This window comes from Sus scrofa, chromosome 2 (assembly GCF_000003025.6).
Source record: "Sus scrofa isolate TJ Tabasco breed Duroc chromosome 2, Sscrofa11.1, whole genome shotgun sequence".
In the NCBI taxonomy this organism is placed as follows: Eukaryota; Metazoa; Chordata; class Mammalia; order Artiodactyla; family Suidae; genus Sus; species Sus scrofa.
Window position 1 is genome coordinate 118,852,088 of NC_010444.4, and position 25,109 is coordinate 118,877,196.

Here is a 25,109-nt window from a genome sequence, read left to right on the forward strand (position 1 = left end):
GCCACAGCCACAAAGGATCCAAGCCATGCCTGCGACCTATACCATAGCTCACAGTAATGCTGGATCCTTAACCCACTGTCAAGGCCAGGGATCAAACCTATGTCCTCATGGATACTAGTCAGATTCATTTCTGCTGAGCCACAACAGGAAGTCAATTTGTCACGCTTAGATTTTCTAAGTGTTATGACTTGTTTTTAATTTTTTTTTTATTTTGGCCTATTCTCCCTTGGACTTGTACAATACATATTTAGGAGAAATGCACCTTGTCACATTTCTCATGAGTCATCTCTGTGTTTCTCTGCCCTTTAATAAAGTGCAAAAAGAAATACAATGCATAGCACTCCTGGGAGAGCTAGGGTCATTCTTGCATATCTGAAATATTTTGTAAATTATCTCTGAAGTACTATGATTCTTTGTGCTTTTATATTTGAATTTTCTTGTTCTTGTGTTTATGAAATTTTGATAGATTTTATACCTTTATGTGGGTTTTTTTTTGCTTTGAAGTAAAATACAGTTGATCTGAATGCTAATACCCAGAAAGCTTTCCCACTTCCAAAGTCTAGACATGAAGAAGTTAGCACTACATGTTTTCTTCATAAAGCTAATGAAACTCATGAATTATTTCATGGAATCATCTTAGATGTTCACATTTCATTGGTAAAAATTCAAAATGAAACTAATTTAAAATTTTTAAATAGCTTAAATTATGTCATGAGTTATATTTCTGGGAGCCAAGGACATTAATCTGCCATGCTCTGGGCAGAGATATATTGTTAAATCATGAGCAGAGAGAGTTTTCCAGAATATTTCTAAGAGAGAAACAAATGGTCTTATCAAAAAATAACTTCTCTTCGCCTGAAATGTAAATTGTAAATCCAAGACAATCATGCAAAGCTTTTAAAAAATAAGTTTTTGGTTTTGTTAACAATGCTATACATAGATGATTATGAAAATACTAAAATAAGTGGATTTTATATACTACAATGCCTGAACAAAAATTCCATTGTAGTAGAGCAAACAAATTTAGTAGAAATTTCCCTATTACCAAGACTTAATTAATATTAGAGCTTAAGAGACAAAGCTCTCTTCCTCTTCCCAAGATACTGATTTAGAAATATAAGGTCATAGGATAGCCTAATAGACAGAGTCACTCAGTACCCTTCAAGAGGAAACCATAAAGTTTGTAATTACTTAACTTTTTCCTTATTATTCTATCCTCCCCTTTTTGAGGATGTGCTAAGGGCCTGAGGTTTTCTTGTGGATGTTGTGATAACCACTTCGATGAAGCCTAAATGGTTTTGTTCTTTTTGTTGAAGGTGGCAGGAGAATAACATTATTAGGTTGTGACGTCTTAGCTTTTTGTCAGTACCAGCTAGTTTCTAAGTATCTGCACCTTTATGACAGAGAAGTTAACTAACTTAACAGTTACAAAGTTACCCTACCGAGCATTTTATATCTGTAGGTAAAGCAGAGAATACAGTCTCGTTGGTGAGATTATCTCTTGTCTTATATTAAAATGAAAGTCATTCATTTGTCACACTTGTCATCATTTCTATTTCTACAAAATTATGGCAACTCTTTGGCCCTTAAACTATTTAGAGTATGGATGACTGCATTTTGTGGCATAATTATTTTAAAATAGGGAACAGTATCTGCCCATTCCTAGGGACACTGGTTATTATCTGAGAATTGGTTCTCTACTGATAGTGACCTGTTAATACGTAGATTTTGACAATATCCACCATGCTTTCCTCAAAAAAATGAGGTCACTTCAGATTTGAGTATTTAGGTTTCTTCCTTCCCATCAATAATTCTGTAAAAGCAAAAGCAACACGTGCATAAAGGTTTTCCACTTTATAACAATTTAACAATCACAACAGTTAATTTTAAACATTTTATTCAGGGAGCAAGATAAATTAATCATTTAAAATTAATCCACACCACCTTGGGATGAGAACATTTCATAGTAATTCTGTCAGCATCAAATTTACTAGGTGTCAAGGAGTCTTGACTTAGGGTCATATGGCGACTCAGTCAGCTGTCAGAGTTTAACAGTTTGCCTCCTAAAGGGGAGTAACACAATACTGTTAGCTCAATCGGGGGCGTTCCAAACCAGAGCCAAAAATTAGCCAGTGCTTACATTAAAAAGAATTATTGGTATTTAAAAAGTCTGATTATATCCCCACTTTCTTTCTTTGCAATTAAGGATTATTTTTCCTCTACCAGTAGAAGTAGGAGTCCTGATAAAGTGGACTAAAGCCATTCCTCGGTGTTTTTTGTTTGTTTGTTTGTTTTTTTTTAAAGAAACCCTCCAGGATCTTTTATATGTCTTAGACAATTTTACATGAGGTTTTGAAGAGGTTTTTACTTTCCTTTTTGTTTTTTGGTTCTTTCTGGTGTGTTCATTGAATCTCATCAAATAAAGGCCCATGGAAGAGAAGATCTTTAAATTATTGCCATAGTCTCTGCTTTGGGCAGAGCAGCTGGAGGGACGATTGGCCTCAAGTCATAAGGCTCAATTCCCCACCATGTCCTAAGCAGACCTTCACTTCTCCCCAAGAAAATTTCTTAAGAAACAGGACAGCTGCTTCCTTCCAGGTGCAGACAAGTATGGCTGGAAGTTATTGTGACCTTCTAATAGTCAACGCGTTGACTCTACATTCCACCTAAGTTTTCTAAATTCTCATCATTTTGATTTGGCAGAGCTGCCCTTCCTGTCTCTGATATGTGTGCAGTCACTTTGGCATCATCACTAATAAGGAGATTTAAACCCAGGGATGACTCATTGTTGATGACGGGTTTTATGCACCACTTCCTTCTTTCCAGCCACCAAAGAACAAGAATAAGCTGAATAAGCAAATCCCTCTAAAGGGAGTTGGGGTTCCTAAGCCCAGGTCTTATCACTGAACTCACAAAACCACACATACCTTCTCCCCTCTTCTTTAGGATCAGGACGTTTTAACTGACCTCTGTCTACCCCCCTACAATACAACCGACCTTTGAACAATAAGGGTTTGAACTTACTGGGTCCATTTATACACAGATCTTCTTCAGGTAGTAAATATTGCAGTACTACACAATCCATGGTTGGTTGAATTTGCAGATACTGAGGACCCACTGTAAGTTAAACTCGGATTTTCAGCTCCAAGGAGGGCAAGCGTCCCTAACCTTCTCACTGTTTAAGGGCCAAGTGTATTTGAAGATCTTCAGAGCCAGAACATTTTGATGGAAGGAATTTGTTTTCAAAATTTTCTTAAAAGTTATTTTCATGACCTAAAGATAGGTGGTAAAACTCCTTGGGATATAATACTGAAGCTGAATGTTTTATAGAATTTTACTTGCCAGAAATGCTTGTTTTACGTATTTTTATGAAAGAGTAATTGTGTCAGGCAAGTACTCTAAAAATTTATTTATTGTTCTAGAATATTGAATAAGTCAACCCCAGGGACAGAAAAATGGGCAGCGTTTTCAAGTACTCAACGTACTTATTTTACTTTCCTTTGGAAGAACAAGTTAATATTTTTAAATGAAAATTTTTGTTATTTTATCATTATATGTGCATTTTAGGTAGAAAGCATGATTTTTTTCAAAGTAACTGCATGTTAAGAAATTTTCATTAGTGATAATCTTAATCAGTCAGCTATTACACAGACGTTTGACCTTTTAGGAGCCATTGGAAGACCCAGGAGAATAATTAAATTAACACTGGAATAATTTGAACATTAGCAATTTTTAGCAGAGTCATCCTCTATGGTGATAAGTATGCTAGAGTTTCCCCCAAAATTATAAACTTCATTATTGTTATGTTGAATCTTTTGGGATACCTTTTGTTTTGGTTTGGTGTTTTTGAAAAAAATTTTTATTATGTTCCTGATTACAAACCAGGAACATATTATTCTGCATTTTTTCCATTTATGAACTAATCATGCCTCTGAGTTTCTGTGTAATGAAAATCCAGTAACTTTTTCAAATGAGCAGTGAGTTTATTAATTTATATAAAAAATAAAGGAATAAATTAGATGATGTGAAGGACCTGATGAAAATCTTCAGCTGTACAAGAATTTTTTTTTTAATTTTACTGGGGTATAGTTGACTTACAATGTTGTGTTGGTTTCAGGTGTACAGCAGAGTCAGTTATACATACACATGTCCATTCTTTTCCCGTATAGGTTATTGCCAACTCTTGAGTAGATTTCCCTGTGCTCTGCAGTAGGTCCTTGTCACTTACCTATTTTTATATAGTAGTGTGTATATGTTAATCCCAGGTTCCTAATTTATCCCTTTTCATATCCTTTGTTCTTTGGTAACCGTAAGTTTGGTTTTGAAAACTTTGAGTCTCTTTCTATTTTGTGAATGAGTTTTTTGGTATCATTTTTGTTAGATCTCACATATTAGTGATCTCATATTTGTCTCTCTGACTTACTTCACTTAATATGATAGTGTCTAGATCCATCCATGTTGCTGGAAATGGCATTATTTCATTCTTCTTATGGTTGAGTAATATTCCGCTGTATATATGTACCACATCTCTGTATCATTTCCTCTGCTGGTGGACATTTAGGTTGCTTCCATATCTTGGCTATTGTAAATAGTGGTACAGTGAACATTGGGGTGCATGTATCTTTTCAAAATATGGATTTCTCTGGATATCTGCCTGGGAGTGGGATTGCTAATCATATATTAGTTCTATACTTAATATTTGAAGGAACCTACATACTGTTTTCCATAGTGGCTGCACCAGTTTACATTCAACTCCATCATTGTAGGAGGATTCCCTTTTCCCTCCAGCAATTATTGTTTGTAGACTTTTTGATGATGGTCATTCTGACTGGTGTGAGGTGATACCTCACTGTAGTTTTGATTTGCATTTCTCTAATAGTCATGTTGAGTATCTTTTCATGTGATTTTTGGCCATCTGTCTATCTTCTTTGAAGAAATGTCTATTTAGATATTCTGCCCATTTTTTGATTGGTTTATTCTTTTTGATATAAAGTTTCATGAAATGTTTGTATATTATGGAGATTAATCCCTTGTTCATCACTTTGCAAAGATTTTCTCCCATTCTTTGGGTTGTCTTTCTGTTGTTTTTTTTTTTATGGTTTTCTTTGCTATGCAAAAGCTTTTAAGTTTAATTAGGTCCCATTTTTTAATTTTTGTTTTTATTTTCATTACTCTAGAAAGTGGATCCAAAAAGATATTGATTTATGTCAAAGAGAGTTGTACTTATGATTTTCTCTAAGAGTTTTTATTGTATCCAGCTTTCCATTTAGGTCTTAAAAATCCATCTTGAGTTTATTTTTATGTATGGTGTTAGAAATTTTGAATTTCCTATTTTTTCATGTAGCTCTCCAGTTTTCCCAGCACCGCTCATTATTCTTGCTTCGTTTGTTGTAATTGGTTGACCATAGGTGCCTGGGTTTATGTCTGGGCTTTCTTTCCTGTTCCACTGATATATATTTCTGTTTTTATGTCAGTACCGTACTGTTTTGATGACTGTTGCTTTGCAGTATAAAATCAAAAAGCCTGATTCCTCCAGCTCCATTTTTCTTTTTCAGGATTGCTTTGGCTGCTAGAGGTTTTTTGTGTCTCCATACAAATTTTCCATTTTTTTGTCCTAGTTGTGTTAAATATATCATTGGTAATTTAAGAGGAATTGCACTGAATCTGTAGATTGCCTTGGATAATATAGTCACTTTGACAAAAGTGATTATTCCAATCCAAGAATGTAGTATGTCTTTCCAACTGATTGTATCATCTTTGATCTTCTTCAGTGTCTTAAGAGTTTTCAGAGTACAGGTCTTTTGCCTTCTTAGGTAGGTTTATTCTTGGGTATTTTATTCTTTTTATGTGATGGTAAATAGGATTGTTTCCTTAATTTCTCTTTCTAAACTTTTGTTGTAGTGTATAGGAATGCAAGATATTTCTGTGTATTAATTTTGTAGGCAGATGCCTTTTTTTAATAAGAAAGAATCAGCACATTTCCCCAGTGTGCTATTAAATGAATTTCCTTTTTCCATAAGCTTGTATATTAAGTTATTAAAACTTGGTCCCAAAGTGGTTTTTCAAAATGATTCTTAGAAGTTATTTGTAGGATCAGCAACACTAGGTCACTTCTCTGAATTTTTCAAACACTATGTGATAAATGATCTTGGGGAACCAACATGGCTTTCAATGTGTGAGCTATATTAGAGAAGAAAACAGTGGAGAAAAGCAATTTAATTTGGCAGCATCTAAAACTCTGCAAGGGTTGGGATTCATCTATAGCTTATGCTTTCTGATTGTCATTTGTTCACTTTGAGCTGACATCATGAGCATGAATACTTATCTTTTCTAAGAACAAGGTCTGTCTCTTCCCTCTCCCTCTCGCAACGTCTAATGTGTTAGAAGAAAAGATGATAAACTAGCCAAGGAAAACCTGAATCTTTGATTTTAATATACCAGCTTCAAAAACATAGTGGTTTTTTAAATTTATGTTTTAGTTGTCTGAGAATCTCAAAGTGGCAGGGTAATTAGTTGCTTAGCTTCTTCTTAATAACATAAATGAAATGGGGAAAAAGTAACCAGGATACAATTTTTTTCTGACTTTGGTGAAAGGACTATGACTCATCTTGTTAAAGGCATGCAGGGATCTTAATTTCAGAGAGTAACATATGTTACTCCCAACTGTTTCCATATCTATTGTGATCATGACAAGATTTACAGAAAATGTTGTAAAAGCATATGTACTTTCATTCTTATTCACTTTATGAAGCAGAATGTCCAGGAAATAGACACTGAGTGGACAATAACATCATGCCATTATTTAAGGTACTATAATCATAATTGATGTGTTGGAAGAACTTGAACCTAGAAAGCTTTCAGAGGAGCCAGCTTCCTTTTGCCCAACTCTAAAAGGTTTTTTTTAAGTTACTTTTTTGAAACCTGATTCTATACATATCAAAACCTCTTATGATTTATTAAGAACCTAAGGAGGTCTAAGAGTTACATATGAAGTAGAGAATGTGCATTTGAACAAGAAGTTTCTAAGTGGCTCTTGGGGTGCAATTTAAAGGGGACAGTTGGAATAATGGAATAAGGGAGACCGGCAATAGTTTCACTAATTAATTCATTGTCAAATTCACTTGCTTCTCTGGCTTGCAGCAGAGGTGCTCACTTCAATACACAAGACTTCTGGTGAGCTAGAAAATATTCAGCAAGAAATGGGCCAGCAGTGGAGGAAAAATAGAGCTCAAGAAGAAACACAAATAAAAATTGACTTCCAAAGGCTCTTGATACCAGTGATTTTCCACTCCTGTAGGGATTTTGATTTCTTTCCAGAAGAATCTCAGCAGTGGCCTGCTGCCAGGGGAGAACAATATTCAGTTCATAGTGCCAACTGCCACTCATAGCTATCTCTCCAGGGATAGAAAACCCCTCAGAGTTCTACATCCAGTGCTTATTAAAAAGTCATCGCTGCTCTTGATTTTCCTGTAGCTCACTGATTGAGGAGTACCTGGGAGCTACACATGCAACAGGTGATCCTTGCTTGTCAAGCAAATGCTCTCACACAGTGAGCAGGTACATATGGCTCCCCTGAGTGGCCACTGGTTTCTTCCACTGATTCAGCTATCCTCTCATCAGTATACTGTTAGACTTTGTGGCAGATGTTTGAAAAGTCAACAAAATAGGTGCAGAGGCTTCCAAAGGCCATTCTTTTCCTTCATTGGTATCCAGCTCTAAAATCACTTGCTGTCATTGTCTACACAGGCACAAAACACCGAGGTAGCTATCACACAGCCCAGGCATTTCTAACCCTGTCCTCTCTATGCTCTGCCTTTTTATGCTCCTCGTTGATCATTTCCTGAATGCCTTCGTAAGTAAGGGGAATGACCCTGATAAGAACATTAACCTTGTGTTTAAAATAGAAAGTAGTTTTTGTAGTTTGCCATTTTCTTTCCACACCCTCTTTCACTTAAAGCAGTGACTCTGTGTTGGAATCACATAGAGAGCTTTAAAAGATTCTAGTCCACAGTCAAGTTGAAGAATGACTGATTTAAAAGTTGCACCAGTTATAAAATAGGAAAAAATGTTTTGCCTTATTTTGGTAACTAACCATATTGCTCAATTTTTAAACATTCATAGTTTGACAGTTTATCATAGAAGAAAAGCTGAATTTGTTTTGCTTTGAAATACAGTTCGCCATATTGTCTCATGGATATGGAAATGACCACAAATGAGAATACATGTGATCTTACATCTAGATAATGGTATTATGAGATAAGGTGAGGTGTGGGAAATATATCTATGCTAGTCCAAGTACATAAATGAATATCATTTAACGCTGCCTTAGTTGCCTCATCTCTGAAATCAGAAAGTTAAACCAGATAGGTTTTATATACCATTTGGCCTCTTTCTCTGATCAGGTAATCAGCATCACTTCTTTTCTATGGTTACTGACTTCACCATAGAGCTAGGTAGAATAAGATATTTAAACCCTCTGGAAATACTTTATTTAAACAGTATTGGAGTTCCCACTATGGTGCAGTGGGTTAAGAACCCAACTACAGCAAGCTCAGATCCCTGAAGAAGTGTGGGTTGGATCCCTGGCCCTTTGCAGTAGATTAAAGGATATGGCATTGATGCACCTGCAGCAAAGCTCCAGACCCTGGCCTGGAAACTTCCATTATGCTGCAGGTGAAGCCAATAAATGAATAACATTATTGGCTCATTAATAAGGTCACATCTCTATGATTGTAATTATCACATTGTGGCAAGTGTATTTACTTTCTCCATGCAAGAGCTCTTTGAGACCCAAAATTCCTTCTTTGGTTAGTAAATGAATGGCTAATTACATTTATTAATTCAAATAACAATGATTTTCTAATTAACTATGTAAGTATGAATTATGAAAAAAATCATTTTCCTAGGCTGAATTTTTTTAAGTTAATAAAAATATGTAAAAGTTGTTAGATGTTTTCTTAAACTACAAGCTGTTGTCATTTTTTAAATGCATAAGCATATGTTTGTATAAGTAATATGTTCATGCTAGAAAATGTGTATTGCACAAGAAAGCACAAAAAAACAAAATTAGTTACCAGTATTCCAACCACTGAGAAAGACACACTTTTCATACTTGGGCTTAGTTCCTTCCTTCCCAAATATGAATCCTTTTTAAATTAAAAAATAAAATTAGGAGCAAGTAACATCCACAAGTTTCTAACTTGCTGTTTAAATATTATACTGTCTTTAATATTATAGTAATAAAATTTTAATACATTCCTAATAATTATGGTTATAGATGGGCTTTAAGTAATAACCAATCCCTCAAAATTAGATATTTAAGATGTAGACCATATTTTTAAGGTGCAGAGTTGCTATTATATCTAGTGATTCTTAGACATCTTAGTAATAAGGAAAACCAGTTTACCTTGTGGGTATTTGAGACTCTCTTGGACGGTTACCCAGTGAGCATCCTATCATCTTAGTGAACATAAAGGGGATGCTATAAACATTAGTTTACAAGGATTTCAGTCTGCTGAAAGAACCCCGAGTATTATAACCTCCCACTGTGTGTGCCTCTCTTCTGTGGGTTACACCTGTGTCCTGCAGCTCATTGTCTACCAAGGGAGCTGGCATTCTCAACTCTGTGGGCCTCTCAGAGGTGAGATTCTGTCAGGAGATCTGGACTTCCCTGAGCCCCAGAGGTAGGTCAGGTGGCCCTTGTTGGCCTCTCCCTACCAGCCTATTGGCTGTGCCCAGAGTCATTGGGGTGTCTATGGCAGCAGGACCTCGCCTGGGCCTGCCTGTAGGTGCCCCAACCTTGCCTTCAGACACTGCACATAATCACTGGTCTTTGAACCAAGAAGAGTCCATACCTCACAGCTTGGAACGTATGCACCTTGGTCATGGGACAGGAGGGCTTTAACCTCTGGGGTGCCACACAGGGTCAAACATCCCTTCCTAAGGGATCTGCACAGTAGCCTATAATTCACAAAAGGACCATGTGGACATTTTCAAAATAAAGGTAGCCCATGCCTTTCTTCATGCTGGTAAATTAGAACAGTAAGATGGTTTCCCCTGACCTTCAGCCCTTCACCTATCTCTGTTGTCCAGGTTCAAATCACTGTGATCTTTCTCTGATCCTTTCCGTTCTGGCATGGAATAGTTCTAACTTGTGCAAATACTGCACCCCTTTCTATTCCTGGTATTTCACAGGTGATTGTGCCAAAGACCTGACAGTCTGACCTTGAGAGAAGATTATGGAACATTATTTTTTAGGAATAATTCTTATTCCTCTCTCTACAATTATGCTAATTCATTCATCATTTGCTCCTGTTATACATATATAACTGATTAGCTCTGTCTTTAAGATGTCCAAAAATTCAATGTTTTTTTTTTTACCATTTCTTTATGATTAAAATGTGTTTGATACAAATATCATGTTTTAGTTCTTAAAATACGTTAACTTAGTTGTTTAATCTCAGACTAAAGCTTTGTCGCCTATGCTTATTGGCCATGCATTTTCTGTCGTCCGTATGGAAGACACTGATTATGCTTAATACAATTTTTGTTTTAATCTCCAGATGCTTACATACTTGGTGAAAAACATTTTTAACTTGTTTGAGACCAAAAATAATAACCCTTGGGGGTTCTCTTCTCTCCCGGCTTTCAGGGTGCTGGTTGCACAGCCCTGGTGGTAGCTGTAGTGGCAAGGAAACTAGAACTTACCAAAGCAGAAAAGCACGTGCACAACTTCATGATGGATACTCAGCTGACGAAAAGAGTAAGTCACCCCTCTATTTCCAAAAGGAATATTATGGTATTTTCTTGCAATGTTGGGCAATAGTAGTTTTTACTTTGACCTCTGAAGCTGAACTGACATGGTTTAAAGCTAAGGAATTCTTGAAATTAATTTTTTTTTTTGTCTTTTTACCTTTTCTAGGGCCGCTTCCCACGGCAAATGGAGGTTCCCAGGCTAGTAGTCAAATCGGAGCTGTAGCCGCAGACCTACGCCAGAGCCACAGCAGTGTGGGATCTGAGCCACATCTGCGACCTACACCACAGCTCACAGCAACGCCGGATCCTTAACGCACTGAGCGAGAACAGGGATTGAACCCTCAACCTCATGGTTCCTAGTCGGATTCATTAACCCCTGCGCCACGATGGGAACTCCTGAAATTAATTTTTTTATCACAGTTTGAGAAAAAACTAGTCTTCCTAATTTATGACAATCAGGAAGTAATAGGACAACCTTGGTATTTACTCAAGGATAAAAACAGAGTGTATAAATCTAAAATAGGCCTACTTAACATTGAAATTTGCAGTATACAAGAAGAGACCAATATGGACCAAGTAGGAAAGAACGTACTGTCAGTGCGTTACAAAAATTTTATGGGAAGGTGATTCAACCGATAGTTTACTGAGCTGGTATGAGACAGTCACTGTTCTGAAGGCTGGGTTTGCAAAGCCAAATAAGAAACCTCCATCACATCACCTTTTAGGACCCCAGGGTAGAGGCAAAGAAATGATGAAAATGGTATGCCATCTGGATGGGAGCAGACAGTAATCACAGTGTTTAGAGAGCACACACTTTGTGGCAGCTGCCGCTCTAAGCATGCCACCTGTGTAAACACAATGCAGCCTTATAACTTTATGAGGGAAAAAAATCTACCCATTTTACAGAGGTGGATGCCAAAACACAAAAGGTAGGTAACTTGCCCCAAGTCTTTGCATCATGGGAGAAAGCCATCTAGAAAGAAAAAGACTTTCTGTCACACTACATTTTTAGCCGCTCTTCATCATCGCTTGAGATACCAAAATAACAAGGTCAAAAATAACTAAAAATTACAGCAGGGTCATCTTGCTATATAACCACTCCCCAAGGTGGTGGGACCCAATGGAGGTGTCACTGAAATAACAAAATACATTGTCATTTGGTAACTTTGCCCATCAAATATGTCAAGCATATTTCTGATTTTAGTGTTTTTACTCACTCTTGATAACTTTTATACAGACAACTAAAACTATGTTTGAGTTAGAATACCTCCTAATCATCAGTCATCTCAATGCACACATTTGCTTATATGGACAACATTTATGAAATGGAAATGTGAGTCCCAGTGATCTTGCTCATTTTTATGTCTTACCTATCAGACACTGTTGTGAGACTTCATTGACGATAGTAGGTCCACGTGTGTTCTAGAGGACAGAGACACTCAGTTTCCACCATGCTTTTGGCCTGGATTTACCATTCTGGAATATCTTCCGTTGTATCGTTCTCTCTAAATTTATTCTCCAAATCATAAACATTACTAAATGTTACAGAAATGCATATGGAGAGTGGAGGACTGGGGTTCTTCTCACTTGCAAAGATACCCAGTAGATTATTAGTCTACCTCTAATCCAAAATTGTCATGTGTGTTTTGTATATTCTCATTGTGTGCTTGATTGGATGAGTTCTATACTGTACAATTTGTGTTTAAGGATCAGAAGTTGTACAATATCAAAAGAACCCTTCCCTAAAGTTCCTCGTATAACCCAAATAGTTTTATCATCAAGATTGTACATTACAGGAGTTCTCATTGTGGCACAGAGGAAACGAAACCAACAAGTATCCATGAGGATGCGGGTTTGATCCCTGATCTCCCTCATTGGTTTGGGGATTCGGCATTGCTGGGAGCTGTGGTGTAGGTCACAGATGAGGCTCGGATCTTGCATTGCTATGGCTGTGGTGTAGGCTGTTAACTGTAGCTCCAATTCAGCCCTATCCTGACACCCTCCATATGCCACAGGTGCAGCCCTAAAAAGCCAAAAAAAAAAAATATTGTACATTATAATTTTCACAGGAATTAAGTTAATGTCATACTTAATGTTATACTTAAGATATTATGCAGGGAAAATACCTTAAAACACCATAGAGTCCAGATATGTGCATGTAAATCTTTTCATAGTTTAAAAAAATACCAAAAAAAAAAAAACCACTATGACAGAATCTAAATAATCAAAATTTAAGAAACCGTAATAGCATGTTTAGGCACATTTCCCCATGTTTTCATTAGCAAGTATTTAGTTTTGTTTTGAGAAGGAAATAAGTAATTTCTTTATGTTTGCTTTGGAATGTTTGATATTCCATATCCTTATTATTGAAACATTTTAAGAGTCAGAAAAGGTAGGTGCTTTGATTTAAGAATCTACAGTTTAACACTGCTATATCCTGCCTTTGATGAGAATTTATATAGGAATCACAGAAGTCTCCCAGTTTCATTTAGGAGACACTCCAGGTTGATTTTATACTTTAGTGGAGGGTCTCTCACCTTGGGAACGATTGACCTTTTGAGCTGGATTTTCTGTGCAGTCTGTTCCTTTGCATTGTGGAATGTTCATGAGCATCCTTGGCCTCCAGTCACTAAATGCTAGATGCCAGTAGCGCTTCCCTCTATTTGCGGGGGGAAAAAAAAAATTGCTCTAGACATTGCCACATGTTTCCTAAAGGGACCGAACCACCCACAGTGAGAACAACTGCTTAGCTTATTATTCCCCAAGGATTTGGAGACCAGGACTAACCCTCTTAACATATCCTTGGAGCATCCTGAATCTATTGTCATCTCCTTCTTCCTGGGAATAACATATTCATTTAACAAAAATATACAGTGTACCAAATATAGACAGAATTCTGAGTTAACTGCTATATTCCAGGACTCAGAAAATTTTAAGCTTTTATCATGCTCTTCCTTCAGCAAATCAGGTGAAGGTTCTATTTTTCTTCCTTCTTGGCAGATAAATGCCCTTGTGCCCTTGCTCATGGGAAATACAGATTCAGGATCTAGATCCATGGATCTAGATGACCTTCCTTTAGTTTTTATGAATAGGATTCATTTTCCCCAAATGACCACATTTTCTGATATTACTGCTTTTCTGTTCCTAGTTCTGCTGTATATTTGGTCAACTCCCTATAGGTAATGTTAAATTATGAGTCAGAGTGTAGAAATCTTTTTCAGTAAGAAGTACTGTTCTATTTCAAAATTCACATTCTCCATAATGCTTATGATTTAATCATTCTGTTCGCTATTATTTCTTCAAAGTATACCTACTTTGCAGTGTTTCTTGTGACCAGAGCCTCACGTCGGTCTGCGAAAGACACTTGAGCCAGCTTGCTGGCAGATCTATTTTTACAGGCAAAATGTCACTAAGGACAAGAACAAATGTTAAAATGGCATTAGAGTCAAACATAAATTTGACTCTATTTATGACACCCATTCTATTATTATACACGATACAATATATGAAAATAATAGCCTTTTATGGTACTCTCTGCATTATTTTATACGAACTTATCAATTAATGAGTGTCATTTACTTGGAATTGATTCTTGGTTATTTATGGAATTTTTAAGTGGACCCATTTATAATTTTAAGTTTTTAAATGAAAAATCTAAAATACTGAATGATCATTTATGATTTATTTCCAGAAGAATAACCAAGAGTAAACAAGGACCAAAAAGCCATACATAGATACTAAGATGACAGATTAAAAATACAAGTTCACAGGTGTGGTTTATTGCTAGAGAAGAATACAACTGTCCCCTAAATACTACATCAAAATTCTTTTTTTTTTTTTTTTTTTTGTCTTTTTGCTATTTCTTGGGCCGCTCCCACGGCACATGGAGTTCCCAGGCTAGGGGTCCAATTGGAGCTATAGCCAGCGGCCTACGCCACAGCCACAGCAACGCGGGATCCGAGCCGCGTCTGCGACCTACACCACAGCTCACGGCAACGCCAGATCGTTAACCCACTGAGCAAGGGCAGGGACCGAACCGGCAACCTCATAGTTCCTATTCGGATTCGTTAACCACTGCACCACGACGGGAACTCCCTACATCAAAATTCTAATGGTCAACAGGGGTTATGATCACAAACATTCTGAAATCCGAATGTGACTCTAAAGAAAATGCATATGAATGTGAAAAGATAGATTTTTCCCCCCTGGAAGAAATGTAACATTCCAACCTTCCATTGTGTATTTTCACTGAATTGAACAATTTCCACGAAAATTCAGGCACCAGGTACAAATTTGGAGGAACAATTTTACACATAAATCATTTCTCTGTAGTACATTAACTGCACAAAATACCACGGTTGAAAGCAAACACACAGTTCACTGGGAACTGGCCTTAATGAAGGATTGTCTGATATAATTCCAAGAGTTTACATGACACGCTGAAATTCAAAAATGGCCAATAGGTCCATGTACCTAAAATAATCTAATGATTTCAAAGCAAAAGCATATTAGCAATAACTTTTCAGTGGGTTAGTAAGACAGGGCCAGGTATTTAAAGATTTGTAGCATATCACCTTATGGAGACAATGGGCTTACCATGCTAAAACTTTTGCAAATACAGTATTAGTACTATCGATTCAGGTCTGAACCAAGAGGCAGTCTTGGAGTTTGGCCCTCTGGCTGCTTTCATTTTGAAAAGAAACTTGAAAACAAGCAATTCTGAGAAGCCAGACATAATTTTTAAAGTTGCTAGGTGGACCATGAAGGATAATTATACATATTAAAGCCCACTGTGGGTGTTTCCAATCCTGTTAAGAATTCTCAATAAGATCCAGAATAAGAACACTATTATGTAGTCATACAATTTTGTTTCTTGCTTATTATATCTTAATAAACAAACAAATCCTAGAGGCTTGATTGTGTGTAGTTTTTACATCATGCTTGGCTGTGTATCCCAATAGGTTACAGCATAAATGCATGGAGCCTTTGGCCTTGCCCTGTTCCGATCACCCCGCCCTACGTACCTGGTCTAAAGGAGAACAGGGCTGGTGAGAAACATGAGCACATTCATCCTCACTGCTGTAGGGGTACTGAGAGCAGAGGGTGGCCACTCAGCCGCACAGGCTTGCAAACCTTGTCTTTGTCCCGGGCATCTTAGAGGCATTGCCCACAGCATATGGGGCAACATTCTACCATAATTATCAGAATGAGAGGCATAAATCTCTCCAGCTTCTTCAGTCAGAGATGCTCTTCCTTCCCCTTAAACTTGGGAAAAAATGTATTGCACTAAATGAAGCCTCTCAAAGGACAGCAAGAGGGAGAAAAAGACAAATATAAGTTGAAAACAAAAGTAGTAAAAAGCAAAAGAAATCTATAAACAAAGTAGCCTCTTACATGTGTCCTATAGGGTTGAACAAAGCAAATAATTCAGTTAAAAGTCAAATAGCTTTAAGTGCTTTTGTGATGTATAAAGTATTATTTTATTTGAAAGTATATTTTACCTTACTATGTAGGGCTTTAGTATGTCATAATCACTTATGAGTCACAACATATTCTATGTTCTTTTACCTATGAAAGTGGGTTGAAGGCATCTGGTGACTATTACTACTTTAAATAGTATGAACTGCTTATGCAGTCTTTGTTTCTCAAATTATTACTAAAATATCTAATTGTTAATATGCCTTTCAAAACTTTTCTAAGATTTTGATTAGAGTTAGGCACTAACAAATATTCTTCTTTTCCTTTTCCCCTGTGTGAGTGTGTGTACCAGTGGAAGAGATGGAGGAAGGGAAGGTTCCAGTTAGGAAAAGGACCCATCCCCCCCCCATTTTACTTGCCTGCCTTATTTTTTGAAGTATAGGAAATTGTCAGTAGAATTGTTACAGCAAGTTTTTGAGGGATATCTGTGAATCCCTCATCCCAAATCTCATGATGTCTAGCAGGTGTAGCGACTCAGTAAGTGGAAATGCACTGACCCATTTAGACCCTTGGTCTCATCTTTGAATGTCTTTAACCTTCTTATCAGGAGGGTCCTTTGGTTGATAAATATGCATCTAGGGTTCATGATTAAAAGGTTTTATGATGCAAATTATATGTACTGTGGTGCCAAATTTAACATCATAGACAGTTATTTAGTACCAGCTTATGCCCAAAGCATTGATCTAGGGAGACACAGTGATTTAGTGGCATGACCTCTCAGAGTTTGTAAATGCCCTGGAGAGGGGAGCAGAGGCCTCCAGGGTTACAGCATTACATGACTGTAGGCAGAGTTCTTAACTGAGTAAACTTTCATCACATGATCAGAAATGCATAGACCTACCTCTTTCTCCACATTTTCCTATAAGTTTGAATATCCCTTTTGCCCCCAATCTTCATCCTTCAAACCTGTCAAACACTGAGGTGTTTCCACCCTGCTTCCTATCTTCTGTTCCCTTTCAATCCTATGGAGAACCTGGAAAAAAACTATTATTAATGGAGGATAAATTTTTCTCCCCTTGGATATATTGTTTTGCTGGCTGCTATATTGAAAAGGAGTAGTTAAATATGCTGCTTTAAGAGATTTATTCCTGTGTTTGAAAGGGAGTTAGAAAGGGGATGTTTCACCATAAATGCCTATATTTCACAGTTTTTAAAAGCAGCTGTAGAGATTTCATTTTCAAATGAGGAATCACTTTTCATTTTCAGCCTGTCAAGAAGTGACAGAAGTGTTGAATGAATTGAAATCCTGCAATGTAAGATCTCGTGGGGGGGAGGGGAGCATTGTCCATCCCACTGAATTCTGAAATTCAGGTTCACAAATCCCATCCAGCATTCCCCCACCATGCTGAAAATATTCTTTGTCTTCAATTTGTTTGTTCTTTGTCTATGAGAATCCGAACCAAAGTCAGTTGCTGTATTCTGTTCCAAACACTGCTATATTCAACTGCTGTGTTCTTGTCCTACCACTTCTAACCTACTTTTCTAGCTATCTCGCCAGTCTGTGTTTCTAGGTTCTTCCTCCGTGTCTTGGAGTGATAAAACTAGGGAGGAAAGATCTGCCAGGGCCCAAACCGGTCTTCTCAGTGCTGAGATTTCCAGCAACCAGCCCCTCTCCTTGCTAGCAGGGAAGGATCTGTCCCCATTCCAGGTAGTGCTGGCCAGTCACTTCCCACTCCTCTCTTTAAAAGCAAGGTCCTCAAATCTCACCACCTTACATTGCATCCAATTCCTTACCTTTGAAGAGGAGTCTTCCTCTGCAAGGAAGAGAACTGTGTTTCCACAAGAATAAAGAGCCAAGAATTAACTGGAACACCTTTTAACTTTACTGTGGATGGTGGCATGTTACTTACATGCAATAAAGTTTCTCAGCGTCCCACGTTGCAGACATTTTCTGTTGGTTTGAGAATGTTCTCCATCCAGAGTCTAATGACTATCCAGAAAAGTCACCACTAAAAAGCAGTCTTAAGGAAGGAGTCACTTCCTTAAAATGGGTTCTAGCAATATAATTTCACTCAAAAAGAAAATGTTTCAGCACCATGGAAAAGATTCACCATCAGGAATGCTTAACCTAATGCTAATGCTTTCTCTGCTAAAGTAAAAAAAAATATATATATATAGATAGATAGATACATATATACATACATACATACATACTTGGACCATAGTTTGGGTAAATTCTAATATTCTTCCTTATTGTAAATTGAAGTGCTATAAAGGACTTAAACCATAATTCTCTCCAACCTTCTTACATTAGAGAAAACTAAAGTCCTACAAAACTAAAGTCCTACAAAATGAGCTTGTCTCCTTGACCTGACTTGGTTAGTCCAAAATCAAGAATTTAGAAGCCCTTTCCGAAGCCCAGTTCATTGTCTGTCTTCCCACCACACTGCCTTTCTTTAAAAAGTTGTCTTCCTCCAACTAGCCCCCCATTAGCCTGCAGCTCTCCTTGTGAAACACCTTTTATCCATCACTTGGAAGAGTTAAATGGACCAGCTTCTCAGAATAAGTAACCAACATTGAGCACAAAGTGAAAGGTCTGGGTCATGTCACCAAGGAAGAGGCTTTACCAACTTCCAGGGATTTTTGAAGACTTCAATCAAGAAAGCAAGTGATAGAATATCACTAGGAAGTAGTCACACCTTCCATCAGCTGAAGCAGGTCTTGGCAGTGTTATCATAATGCTTTCATCCTTTAGCTTTGTCCCATGTGAAATGCAATGTATCTACATCACCAACAGAATCGTGACAACACAGACTCTTCGTCAGATGATTAAAGTGAGCTAACAAGCATGCAGTTTGCTAAGTCACTCTGGGAGGCTGGGCGACTGGGTCTCCTTGTACAGTCAGCGGTGGAAACATGCCCTTCCTCTAGAGCTCAGCCAGAAATGCCAAGCAAACTTGCAAAGGACAAGATTAACCTTGGCCTTCTGGCATTTTGCCTTTCTCCAGGGAAATGAAGAATGTGGAGAGAACAAGTGTAATACAAAGTGAAGAAAGATGTACCTCTTCGTTAAAAAAAAATGTGGTTGAATGAAGGCTTCTCATGGGGAAGAATAGAAGTTAGCCCCAAAAGAGATAGAAGCTCTTAATATTTCTTTTTTTTTGAAATTATATCTATGCTTTATACACACATACAAACATAATGGCAAAAACAAGGTAATACCTTGAGAGTATGGTTCAAAGAGAATCTTCAGGCAAAAACATAATGGAAAAGTCTCTTATACAAATGCATAATTCTACAGAATCATAGGAAACACTATTGCCCTAAGGGATCTAAAAGGCTACAGGATATAATCACACATTGTCTCACGGGTAACAAGAGTTCGTATCAGTCTACAGTGGTTTTATTGTTTTATTTTCGTTAAAATCTTGGTGTATTCCTCTTGTCTTGTTTTTCACGTGTGCATTTCAAAACATGGAAATATTCTGTTCCCAGACAGATATAGGTACTTTTTAAAAGGAACAGATTCAAGGAAAAAAAAAATGTTTGAGAAATAGTTACTGAACAGAACTAGAGCTTACTCACCATGATCATTGGGGTGAAGAGTATGATCCCCAGGCAAGTTGCAAAGGCTTCTGCTCTGGAATTTATCAGCTGCTGTGTTTGTTTTCTTAACAGGTGAAAAATGCAGCTGCCAATGTACTCAGGGAAACATGGCTAATTTACAAAAATACAAAGCTAGTGAAAAAGATAGATCATGCAAAAGTCAGAAAACATCAACGGAAATTCTTACAAGCTATTCATCAGTAAGTACCATTCTTTACTGTCATCCTGCATGTGCAGCTCTGGGTTTTAATTCTTGCACCTGGTTATTCTTCTTTCATGAGGGAAGGAAAAAGAAAGCATATCATGTTGGTTCCCAGAAGACATTATTTTGCATTTTAATAATTCCCTAAATGAAATACTGAGAAAAATTGTCAGTTCCTTTTACAATTAAAAATCATTTATTATTGGGAGAATAGCTATGTAATATATTATTAAAATGTTTAGTCAGTTTCTTTTTTTTCAGATGGAAGCAATAATTTCAGTTAAAATTCTGTTTCTTAATTTATTCATTCATATAGTTTGCTCTAAGGTGTTTAGTTTGTATCTACTGCAAAATCTTGAAAGAAATTTAACATTTTATGCTCTACCTGGATTTTTTTAATATGCAGCCGAGCATCCTTATATGACGGTAGTACATACAATCGATTTAATACTTGAGTTTCTAACTTAATTTTTAATGAAGATTTGGGAAGTTTTCTATACGCTACACGTTCATTTTTAGATTTTAGAGTTTCTAGAGGGCTTGTACTCGTTTTTTCATTATTTTGACTTTATCCAGGCCACCATTTTTCAATTTAAGTACTTCATGATATTTTATTGTTATGCCATATAACCATCATGGACTTTTAAAGCATAAATCTCTATCTAGTAAGTTGCAATGATAATTTGAAAGCACCAGGTCTTTCTCCCCCAGGCTGGCAGCATCCTTACCGTAAGTACATCATGTGGGTGTCAGTTATGATGTCCTGCAGGCTTGCTCTTCATGTCATTTGCATATGGGGAAGGGCAGATACATCACATGTGTGGGTCAGAAAAGTGGCTTTTCTCAACGCAGCCTACCAGCATAATCATGGAAAGGTGGGTCAATACCAGGTATCCTGATTAAAGACTAAGATGTGTCTTCTCAGAGCTAATTAGCACAGCAGTCAGGAAGCTCTTGAGGCTGAAGTTTTAAATTTACATATTTAGGTAACTGATAGGTATATTACACTAACATTCTGTGGGAAATCACCAAGCATTCATCATCTACTGCCCATCCACTGCCCATCCACTGCCCTTTTTCACTTGCCCATCCACTGCCCTTTTTCAATAGGTATCACTGAAAATGGGGAATATGTCTATACTTATGGACACATATGTACTTGATGGAAATTGCTGCCTTAATTAGTGCAGATAAAATCCAAGTACTCTGAGCTCTAACATGGAATGAGACAATGCACATAGGGTAGAGTAGCTGGTCTTCATTGCTACTCTGAGCTATTCATCCATGCTCTTTGTCTTGATACCACCAACACCAAAGTGACATCATTTCTCCTTTAGCTCTGTGACTTGACAAAAAAACTGTGCATTTTCTCCAAAGTAAGGACAAGAGTTTTTAAAGATAATACTCTTTCAAAATCTGGGAAAGCATAAAATGGAAAAACACAGAGAGGAACGTTGCAAGTGGGTGTGGCTCACAAGTGGGACTCTCTCCCTGGAGCTCAGAGCTACTTTTAACCAGGGACCACCACTAGGACCACTTGCCTCCATATGCTTGATCACTTGACATTTAGACCTACGAGAGTGAATCTCCTGAGAGATGCTAAGCATTCACCACTCACTCAAGGGTCAGCTGGCCCAGCTTTCCTGGTACAGTGGTGGTCACTGCAGCACCCCTCAAACAATACAACACAGTAACCCAAAATTCATGCCAGAGGGACATGGGGTATGCTGCGGAGAAATCATCCTGTGTACTTTGAATGTTTTGATAGTAACCTATATTGTTCAGATCAATTAAAAGAAAACTTACCTTTGTGGGTCTGAGAAGATGTGCTGTCCCAGGGTGGAAAGTGGGTGAGATGACATGGAGGTGGGCGAGTAGATCGGTCTTTGAGTTGTGCAACCACACACCCCATTTCCTCTGGGACTGTATTTGTGTCCCTTGCTGTTAGTGTAACTTACCTACTCGATATGTAATGAAATGTGACTTGCCTTTGATACTGTTGCTAATTTTTCGTACAACAAAATAAAAAATGCTTTGACAATTTTTCTTATATAAGTCTGTAGCCAGGAGTAAATGGTGGGTAGGCATATATTTACATTGTCATTGAACTTTTAAGTTCAGAATACATTCACAGTCAAGAGCTTGGGGGACAGCGTCAAAATTTTTTCAACTTTGCTATAGGCTTGAAAAGTTTTATGATAAAATGTTAGAAAAAAAGTCTTTGGGGAATCTAGGGGTAAAAACTGTCCTAAAAGCTGTGGGCGTATTTGCTGCAAGGCGTGCTGACCTGATCTGAAGGGTTTCACAGTGTAGAATACAGGGCTCTTTCGCATGTTGCTTTGGGGTAGAATACAGAGGAAACTCGTGCTTCTTCTGCTTCTTTCAAACATTTCTCATTCTGTTTCTTCTGTAGCCATGTGTGCTTCTAAGCAGATGAGCTATGAGCAACCCAAAAATGTTCCAAATTGTTTTACACCTTAGTTTCGGGGCTACTGGGTTTTCTTTGAGGGGGGAGGGTACTTATACTTTGTGTAAAGTATTTGGGCTGGGTGTGGCTACATTATTCTGAATATGCATAATTATCTTTCATTTGAACTTAGTAAAGCCATACAAGAAAGCACATAGGGCTCGATTCCTCAGGGCAAGGCCTTCAACACCCACGGTTCAGGTGCAGTGAGACCATCAGCCTTGTCTTCCAGTGAAATCAGACCTTCCTTGCCAGTTGAGGAAAAATGTACAAATGCATTTGATAGAGCTCTCCTGGCCTCTCCTCTCCTCTGATGTGTCCTGAGAGCTTTTTCAGTAGCTCTCCCCCCTTCTACTGGCCTCCTCTATGTCAACTCTCCTTTTCTTTTCCAAGCCTCGTAGCCTCTCTCCGGGACACATGGCCTTTCTAGTCTCCAATGGATGCCTACCTCTCCAGGCTTGTGTCCTCTTTTCAGGAATGCATCTGCCTCCGGGAATCATCACTTAGTGCCATGAAGCATTCTGTTTCCAAAACCTCTCCCACTTTTTCTGGTATCAACTTTACCTTTAAAGTTTCTCCTTCATCAGTCTCAATTAGAGACCCATCAACAAACATGAACTTGTCTCAGAACCAAGAAACCCAGTCAACATAATTTCTATAACAGAGAGGGTTAAATTACCTACCTTTTAGAAAACCAGCCCCAACTTGGAAAAGATGTACTCCCCCCCCCAAATTATAATCCTACTATCAGGAATATTATCCTTTTAACTATATATCCTCTTCATACTAGACAAAAATGTCTCCTTTTGTTTACTGGAACATTGTATATCCAAGAGGCCAAGATGACTTTATCCTAAAGTTCTTCCTTCCAAACTCTAGTTCTGGAGGAAGCCGTGTGCTTTCGGATGGGGAAGCATAGTAGCAATGCAGAAGGATAACAATGGAATAGCATTTCTCTCTGATCAAGATGCCAAAATCCTGCAGAATCTTAACAGGATCTTCAAGCTAATGAATCGAGCCCCCTGTGCACAACTGAACGCCACTCTGTGTTATTTTGTTCCAGAATATTTTACAGTTTCTTTTCTTTTGTTTTGTCTTTTTATTTCAACAAAATGAAAATAGAGCTCGGAAGTAAGTTGTGTGAGCTGCTCCTTTCAACATTCGCAGAATTTTCTACCGGCTGCATGCACCCAAGCAGATCCTTTATTTGTGAATTTTAGTAGTCTGATTGCTGCTATGGAAATGTGATCCAAAATCATGATATTTTCCTGTGATAAGTGAAGTTCACAAGGAAGAAATCAACATACGTTTCTTATTCTTCTTTTGTTGCGGGGGAGGCGGGGAAGTAAAATACACATCTGCATGTTACCTTTTATTCTGGCAGCTGCAGCTTAAGTAGGCTTTTTTCTACCAGTTCTCCTACTGGACAGGCAATCTGAGCAGCAACAAGGCAAGATGATTTAAGTTCGAGGAGCTGAAGGTATTCCAATCAAATAGGGCTTCTCTATGTCAGCTTTCCAGATAAGTGGAAAATAAAATGGGCAAAATTCTACTGTCAGAAGCATAATAGCGGCAATCCAAAAGAAGTAAATTAGGCTTCGTTGTTTCAAAGAGGAAGTACCACCACATGAAAGGAACAGCACCAGCCCTTCCACTGGGCTTGCAGAGCTCAGGACTTCTTTTTCTGCCCTCACAAGTTCCGGGAGGCTTCCAATCTGGTATCCCCACACTTCAGTCATTCATATGCCAACTATACTATTAATTAAATTTGAAAAGAAAGCTTGATATACATCCCTGTCATCAGTGAATTAAAAATACATAACACCCCCTCACTGAGAGGTAAAGGTAACATGGGCTGATAATTGAAACAATGACAGTGAATTCTAGCCACACACTGTCACCTGCAGAAAGCTCTGAGCTGAGACCCTGCTCCCTCTTTTTTAAAAACAGGGGGCAAGCAGGTGTGCATGGATAAAAACAGGATCGGACTAGCCTGAGACATTTTTCTTATAATGGGAGAGAATTAAAGAGAATAACTCTATTTTAGTATTATTTAATGTCTTGTTTGAGTATCACTGAGTCATCTACAAATACTCCACTGGTATAAACCCAGCACCCCAGAAATAATGGCCTAATCTCACCCTCTTCTTTTTGTACATGAGGAAACTGAAGGTCACATTAGGGCCAAGGAGGACTGAATCCATCTCTGACATCATTATTCTCTCTAGTACTTTTCTCTACGATCACCCACACATGTTTAAAGTTGGTTTGCTTGGGTGGGTGGGGAGTTGTTTTTCAAAGGCACACATCAAAAAGTGTAACCCTTATAAGTGCTTAGAGAAACATTTCTCAGCAACATATTAGATTTAAATGTATGTTTGTAAATTTCTTTTAGATGAAAACATATTCCTTCTCCATAACGGCATAAAAAGGAGCCCGTGAACTTAGTTCCAAGTCTTCTAATAGAGAAACACATACTCACAATCACAAGTTCTAACCTTAAACTGTTTCAGATTGTTAAAGATCGTGTTGTAAGCAGGTGTCAGTTCAACTCTTGCTGGCAGGAGGAACGGTCTCTTCCGTGTGGAGCAGATTTGGTGACATATTGGAGATCCACATTTCAGAAAAAAAAAATCACTGAGCATCGGGAACATGTGTTAC

General features: G+C 37.7%; 1 protein-coding gene across 5 annotated transcripts in view; it reads left to right on the forward strand.

Moving 5' to 3' along the window:
• Positions 1–25,109, forward strand: part of KCNN2 (potassium calcium-activated channel subfamily N member 2) — a 442,972-nt gene that overhangs the window by 412,760 nt on the left and 5,103 nt on the right. For 3 of the 5 annotated variants that reach the window (XM_021084635.1, XM_021084638.1, XM_021084639.1), the window contains 3 exons: positions 10,652–10,762; positions 19,852–19,979; positions 23,571–23,579. In XM_021084635.1, coding sequence (XP_020940294.1) covers positions 10,652–10,762; positions 19,852–19,979; positions 23,571–23,579 — 248 coding nt within the window. The remainder of the gene's footprint in view (positions 1–10,651; positions 10,763–19,851; positions 19,980–23,570; positions 23,580–25,109) is intronic. The other 2 variants (XM_021084636.1, XM_021084637.1) reach the window with 1 other exon arrangement.